Genomic DNA, 8238 nt, shown 5'->3' with positions numbered 1-8238 from the left:
TCTACATGTTTAGAAATATTTTTCTCAACAATTTCTCATTCATTTTAAACATGTCTTTCTTCACATCATGGGAAAGTGGTCTCAGACTTTTGGACTCTACTGTACATAATATCAACATATACTGGATGGATATTTATTCATGTTGCATAAGCATACAGACATAAACATACATATTTATATAGCCAGACATTTATTTCAATATAGAAAACGGTTCCAATTTCTAATAGGTTACATATATAATTTTCACATATGTTTTTATTTTTTATTTCCATATATTTCATAAATGGAAATTCAATACATATACATATTTCATTTGCATATGGGCTTCCCCTGCTTTAGTGCATTTAGCTATAATAATTATTATTCTATAATTCATTATTATCACATGCCATTATTCACACCTTATAGGATTTAGGTGAAAGCAATAGTAAGACACAACAGTAGCAGGATAACAGAAGTTGTAGCGTATTATCCCATACGCAAATGTAATATGTACACATATTGAATTTCTATATATGAAATGTATGCACATATGAAATAAAAGCACATATGTAAAAACTTTATATGAAACCTATTAGAAGTTGAAACAATTTTATACACTGACAAATAAGTAGCCCACACCAATATGTATGTTGTAGACATACTGTATGTTAAATAAATACATATCCATCACATAGCCTGTCAGTATATGTTGATATAATATACAGTGGGGTCCAAAAGTCTGAGACCACTTTCCCAGAATGTGAAGACATGGCTAAAATTAATAAGAAAAACATACATAAGATATAGGCCTATAGAATGTTTATATTTATGTTGTTTAAATAAACTTGCGAATATGAATCAAATAAATATCACTGACATATATGGACACAACATGTTAAAAACTATATAAAAATTCATCATATAGACTTTTTTTTAATGTATGCACATATACATATATATTTTACTATGGGTATTTCATATGTGATGATATAAGTGACATATGGCAACATCCCTCTTGATATAGGGACATACAGTACATGTCATATGTTATATTTCTCTCTGGGATTGTTGAGTCAGACTTCATGTAGCCTGTAGGCTAACACGGTGCTGGTCCAGGCTGCTGTTGATTGGTTCGCGGTCGGGCCTGCTCCGTAGCAGCTGCCGTCATCCGATCAGACGTGAGGGGCTGCTGAGTCTGCTGACTGATCCCTCACTCTCCTGCTGCTGATGGACTGCGGTCTGCGCGGGTTCGGTTCCGACTCTTCAGGTACATTTACACTGTCCACACTGTCATTTGAGTTTCACAGAGGCGGGTTTGTTTGGAATGATGTTGCATTTGTAAATAGGCTTGTGCTTAATGCAGCCGCACGATCCTCTCTAACTGCCCCTTCTTCTTTGTCCGTCGTTCATCTGGGAGGGTGGGCTGTGCAGTCAGGGTTTATTTTATGTGAAATATTTATAGTCTAGGTAATGCTTTACTAACGGTGGGTGCTGTGCTGTTGTGCTCAGACAGATGGATGCTGAGGATCCTCGGCTGAGATGAGATAAGCCCCCTCTCCCTCTCTCTCTCTCTCTCTCTCTCTCCATCTCCGCCGAGCTGCTGCAGCGCCGCGCACACAAGAAGGACGTGGGCACGTTATAGTGGAAAACACCGGAATACAGGGGATTTGGTATTTCATTTGAGCTGTGAGCTGTGCCACTGCGAGCTGTGAAAGGTTCCCCTTCTATTTTGCACTAATGGTCCCGATGCTGCTCTCCAGAGGTGATGTGAGCTGAGCTACAGTGGGGAAGCCGCAGAGGAGCTGTCCGTCTGTTGAGGTGCAGATGCGGCTGTGACAAGCGAGCATGGCTGCCGGGAAGTTACTGCTCTACGCCGGGCTCTCTCTTTCTCTTTGCGCCCTGGGCATGCTGGCCGTGGCGATGTGCTCTGACCACTGGTACGAGACCGACGCCAGGAGGTACAGGGAGCGGTGCCGAAGTTTTTCCAGCCGCCGCAAGGACCCGGGCTTCATCTACATCCCCAACAACAGCCTGCCGCTGCGGGCCAGCCGGAGCAGCCTGCCCCGCTGGGAGGAGAAGCTGCTGCTGGCCCGGAATCGGCGGCAGCTGTTTGCCATGAGCGCCGCGGATGAGTGCAGCAGGCAGTACAACTCGACCAACATGGGGCTGTGGAGGAAATGTCACCGGCTGGGCTTCGATCAAGAAATCGAAGATCTCATCCGGAAAGGTAAGAATGACAGAGTGGCTGCAGAAGCAGCAGTGTGCATTCCACACACCAAACATGCTGTGACATTTCTCATTAGAAAATCAATTAGGCTGCTCTGGAGTGATTGTTCATCTGACCAAAGGGCGAACAAGGGCATCGAGCTTTTTCCTTGCTACGCTAACAAATGTTTGTCCAAAGGCATGCAGAGCGCCACGGCCTGTGGCTGCAGACTGCTTGTTGTCATGCTATCTTGCAGAAGAGGGGCGCATGTTAATTACGACGCTGAAAAGCAAGTACGTGACATGTTCTCTCTGTTCTCAGGTCTGATTTGTCCGCTCTCTTGTAGTTTTAAGTGGTGCTCGTCTGACACTGCCACTGCACATAATGACATAATCATTTCAGGGAGAATGGGTTTAGAGGAAGCCTTTACTTCCATCCATCGATCGGGTCTGTATTCTAGACAGGCTTTATGTGCATGGTTGGGTTCTCCTGCTATGGTGACCCCATGCAAAAATGAGAGCTACTCTGCCCCCTGTTAACCTCCCATTCTTTCCACACTCTGGAAGTGTATATAATGTGATATATCCAGGAATAACACACAGCCCAAGTATCACGGTCTTTCAACTAGCTTTTGACACAGGCCCATTTTCAAGACAGGATCTCAGTGGCAGTAATGCGTGACCCATTTAAGGGGGTGGTGTAGTGGCTATTTGTCTTTCAAACAAATTTAAGTCCAACATGAAAGCTACAAGCAGTGTTATGCGGGCCCTCGCCCTGTCATGCACCTCGGGGCCGCCACCAGGAGGCCACTTGATGCTGCCACCATGCATTGTCCTGTATATCGAGTGTAAACCAGACCATGATTGTAACTCAAGGATTACTTCCTGATTACCTTGCAGATGTCTTCAGTGTGGGACTGTCATCAAACACATTCGGGGCAGAGTGGATACTGTATATTATAGTTATAAGAACTTCTGGTTTCATGCCGAATTATCAAAATTCACCGCGCTGCCGTGGGCAGGCGCTCCAACTAAAACTCGCTAAAACTTAACAATTTAGCATCGCAAAGGTCTTAAGATGAGATTGACCAAATATAATGTCGAGTTCGTTAAAGGATGACGTCCTTAGATCCCAAAATAAAGTGCCAAAATTGATATATATATATAATCAAAATGGCTGACTTCCTGTTGGGTTTAGACTATGGGTGCAAGAGGCTTTTTTGTAAGTCTTGGCATGTTGCATGTGCCTGCCGAATTTCATACATGTAGGTGAAACCACGGGATAGGAAGGGCTTCATTGAAATTTTCTTGGGGGCACTATCGAGCCATTTTGCCACACCCATGTACAAGACCCATAAAATATGTACATTTTCACCAGGCCTGACGCGTCTGCAAAGTTTAATGAGTTTTCAAGCATGTTTAGACCCTCAAAAAGGCAATTCATTTTTATGGAGGAGAAACAAAATAATAAGAAACACTACAATTTCAATAGGGGCCTCACACCCTTTGGTGCTGCACCATGGGGAATGTGGTTTACACAGTCAAAAAAATACATTGTCCAAACAAAGCCATTGTGTTATCATTTTGATTTATTCATCCAAACAAACAAGCAGCAAACCAAAGACCAAAGGGTTCATGTTTCCTGCTGCCCCTCCTGATCTGGTAGAAAAAAAAAAAAACATAGGCCCACCCAGGTGCATGCTGGTCCTAAACCTGTCTACCCAATGAATTATTTTCCACCACGCCAGTAATTCAGTTCATGTAAACCTAACGTTAATGCACACTCCTCCTTCTGGAAAACAGTGATTACAGCTTAAACTATCACCATTCTAAGTAACTGGAGACCGAACTTTTACTTTTACTCCATGTAAATCATAAACCTTCGAATATAAAAATGATTCTATAAATGACTATATAAATGTTACTGTGCTTTTTATCCAGAAAAACTGCAGCTCCTCAGTTAACTTATCCTTAATTACAGGGCAGTCTTGACCGGTCCAATATGGCGGCCACGCTGATGTACGACCTACATATGACTATGGGTCTACCTGCCTAAATAACCTCATGTGCCCATAGCGTTACCCAAAATAAACAAAGTACTAGTTAACCAAACTAACTATGTTGCATAAGCAAATAATATAAAGAAACAATATATAATAGAGAATATTATCAAAAATAAAACAAATTAATCAAAGTAATCCAAACTCAGAAAAGATGGATAAATAATAGAAAAAACAAAAAACAAACTAGTAAAAAGCTCCTACAGGCAAGTCAAGTCATTTGAAAATGAGTAATTTAATGTAAAATACTGATAATTGTTTGTAGCAGGTTCACAAAACGTAAAGACTTGATGTTTTTGGTCTTTGATAACAATGTACTCAGAATACATGAGTTTTTTGAGGCAGGTTTGTGTGTTAAAAGACAGAGGCTGAGGTTTCTGATGGAAGTTACTGGTCTGAGTCTAAGCTGGAATAGGAGAGGGTGTGTGTACTCTCTGAATGCATGTGTGTGTGTGTGTGTGTGTGTGTGTGTGTGTGTGTGTGTGTGTGTGTGTGTGTGTTGCAGCTGTGCCTTTCCATTGAGAATGCCTCAATGCCTTGATGGCCTACCATCTGCAGTAATGGGCAGCCCACAGTCAGTGCGTTCAGTGATCAGATGAATGCCTCCATAGAGGGGTGTGATCTGTTCAGTACAGCGTGCTCTGTCGTGGTGCATCCAACACTCTCTTCACATTGACGGGTCAATGAGAACAAAGTAGTAGAGATGAACAGATTTATGTCTGTGTGTACTCTACATGTACAGTAGTGTGATCTACCATCAACACTAATAGCTCACATTCAGCTGCTGGTTCATGATGCAGCAAACAACAACACCTATAATCACCTATATTTACCATTACTACTGCTAATCTTATCTGTACTGCTGCTACTGGTCCTGTTACTTTTGCTACTACTACATCTTCTACTTCTACTGATGCCACTACTACTAGTACTGCTAGTTCCACTGCTACTTCTACTAATGCTAATGCCTTGGTTCATATTATTACTACTGCCACTACTGCTTCTACCTCTTCTTCTACTGCCACTACTGCTTCTACTTCTTCTACTGCCACTACTGCTTCTACCTCTTCTTCTACTGCCACAACTGCTTCTACCTCTTCTTCTACTGCCACTACTGCTTCTACCTCTTCTTCTACTGCCACTACTGCTTCTACTTCTACTGCCACTACTGCTTCAACTTCTTCTTCTACTGCCACTACTACTTCTATTTCTACTGCCACTACTTCTACGTCTTCTTCTACAGCTGCTACTGCTTCTATGTCTGCTTCTACTGACACTACTACTTCTACTTCTATTGCTGCTTCTGCTACCACTATGTCTCTTACTGCTGCTGCCATTGCTACTACTAGCCTACCTGTACTGCTCCTACTACGGTGGCCCTGAAAGCTCAAAGCACATGCAAATAGATAAAGATGTTATCTAAATTTGTTTGTGTTGTGTCTATTTGACAACATATGTGCTGCAAATACTCACAACACAACAGAAGTGTTTCCAGGGGACACAAGGGTCACCTGGTGGAACGCGTACCATGAAGGTGTAGTCCTAACCACAGCTGATACACCACTCCTTTACTTAATAATGAAAAGTACTGTAAATGTAATGTTAAGCTCCATGCCCTGTCAGCTGTTGACATGCATCGTAGAAAGAACATAATTTTCATTTTTCAGGGATTTTGGGAAGTCAAAGGTCAGAGGAAAGTACCACAAAGCCCCGCCCCACCCCATCCCCCCACCCCACATGCTGTTTCACTTTTATTCCATTTAATCTCCCAAAATCGAATCACATACACACATACAGGATGATTGTGGCCTGCTGTTTCATAATGACTCCACATTCTCCTGTGTGCTCATGACACAAGAAATGAAATGACAGGATCCATTCATGCAATTATTAGCTACATAACTAAACCCAGATGAGTCACTTCCTGTTCCTTTGAATAAGATAATGCTGTTTTTTTTTTTACATAGATAAAGATGAACATTGTTCTTATGTCAGGAATGAATCATAATCCAAAAGTACTTATCCTATTTCTGTACACAGATCAGTCCCGATTCACCTTCACATACTTCATATTTAACAATTCTGAAAACTCTAATCTCTCAGAGCTCATCCATCTCTCTGACATGTGTTTGGCCAGATCAGCAACATCCATTCATCTCCTCATCTTAGAGGCATCTTGCATAACTGCAAACTGCATCTTTATGTAGATTTATGGAGGCAGGGGAGTTAGGGAGAGAGGCGGTGTCAACAGGTCAACACAAAACACTAAGGCCTCCATTTTAATGAGTTTGTTTGTTACAGTATGACCATAATGTGTGTATTTGTGAATACAGAGTGGGTTAAGGTTGTCTCAACAAATCCCATGAAAACTTCACCCACAGGTTTCTGAAGAATGGTTTTGAAGCTCAGAGTGAGCTGCTCCACCATCGCCATCTTGGCAGTGCCTGACTCTGCCCCTAACTCCCCGCTAATCCAAAAATGTTCTAAGAGGTGGGGCATAGGTGGAGCCGAGACTTCAGTGCATTTCAGTTGGTGGCAAGGATACGCTCACCCACCTGTCACTCAGAGAGGCCACACCCTCAATTTTACATAACTTAAAGCCTTGATAAAATGTAAACAAGTGAATTATATAAAAATTTACCCCCGTACAGTTGTCGAAGATGAATTAGGAAATTAGCTATAGAAACCAAAACTGTTTTTGTACCAGGCTCTGAGGTTGCTACTTGCTAAATACTCAATAGAGCACCAAATGTGGATTTATCCGCTGTTGAAAATAGTCCCCGACAAATGCACTATCTCTACTAGTCTTACATCCCACAAATGTTCATGTCTTGATAATGAATAACTTAATGAACTTGAAAAATCAATTCCTCCAGATGTAAGGATAATGCAATGATTGTCTGGTACAAGCCCCAACAAAAATCACACCATCATCATTTTTCATTTTTATATTTTTTTCAGTGAAAAAACCATGATGATTCCAACTGAATTCGTGACTCACATCACAATCGCAATATGATTCATTTATTTTTTTTAAATATCATTCAGCCCTAAATACCAGTGTGAAATATTACTAACTTCAGCTTTGAGCTTCTGCTCCACTAAACCTCAGAGGCAAATATTGGACTTATCAGCTCAGTTAATGAAACATGTGGGACAATTTTCTGCATAACGTCTACTGACACTCTTGTTGCCTTGAATGCATTTTATAGTTTACATTTTGAATGCATGACTTTTACTTGTATTTTCACATTGTTGAGTTGCTTCTTTTACGTGAGCAAAGGACCTTAAACTTCCTTAACCCTCCTCCAACATTGGTCATTACAAGAAATATACAATTAGATTGACTGGATTGTTCAATAATACAGAAACAGGGTAAAATACAAAGAACTAACTTAATTGAAGTCACCAGGGAGACAAAGGCAAGTCTCCAAACCTAACTGTATACATAATGTATATTCTATGTGTATTGATCTGTGATTGTGATTGATGTGTTTTGACCATTTCATTAATTTAATAGTAAACAAATATATATACACTATATATGTAAATACTCTGTGTAATTCCTGTGAAAATCAATCTAAAGGAGCATCGTCCTGCAGAAAGAGGCAGGTTCAGGACATAAACTGAGCTGACCTATAGGTGTTTTTGTGCAGTCATCCTTTCCTCTAAATAAGGTCACTGCCATACTAGCATTTAATGTCTGTGGTCATTCACTCGTGTTGCTAATCCCAACAGTTGGCTTGGTTTCTGATGCCGTGACTGGGCACCGTATGTAAACCCCCCCCCCCCGCTGAAGAAGCTGCTCACTCTCTCATTCTGTCTGTCACAAGGAGAGACCTCCTCAAGAGAGGAGGGGAAATCTAAAACAACGGCTGAGAGACATCCGGCTCAAAGGTGGCTCGAGACAGAGGATGAGAGGGACGTGAACGCCGAGGATGTCAGAGAGGAGAGGATTATAGAGAGGAGTGGTGGTGGTGGTGGGGGGGGG

The 8238-nt window shown here is 41.6% G+C and overlaps 1 protein-coding gene across 2 annotated transcripts in view; it reads left to right on the top strand.

The window, feature by feature from the left end:
* Positions 1–1172: 1172 nt before the first annotated feature.
* The window catches only part of tmem178b (transmembrane protein 178B), a 122170-nt gene continuing 115104 nt past the window's right edge, over positions 1173–8238 (top strand). The window contains exons 1-2 of one of the 2 annotated variants that reach the window (XM_022749472.1): positions 1173–1249; positions 1496–2209. In XM_022749472.1, the coding sequence (XP_022605193.1) occupies positions 1828–2209 (382 nt within the window). In that variant the 5' untranslated portion in view covers positions 1173–1249; positions 1496–1827. Of the gene's footprint in view, positions 1250–1491; positions 2210–8238 lie in introns of both variants that reach the window. The other variant, XM_022749473.1, reaches the window with a different exon arrangement.

Source organism: Seriola dumerili, unplaced genomic scaffold (genome assembly GCF_002260705.1).
Source record: "Seriola dumerili isolate Sdu_G_001 unplaced genomic scaffold, Sdu_1.0 BDQW01000138.1, whole genome shotgun sequence".
NCBI lineage: Eukaryota > Metazoa > Chordata > Actinopteri > Carangiformes > Carangidae > Seriola > Seriola dumerili.
This window is presented reverse-complemented; position numbering and strand designations above follow the sequence as displayed.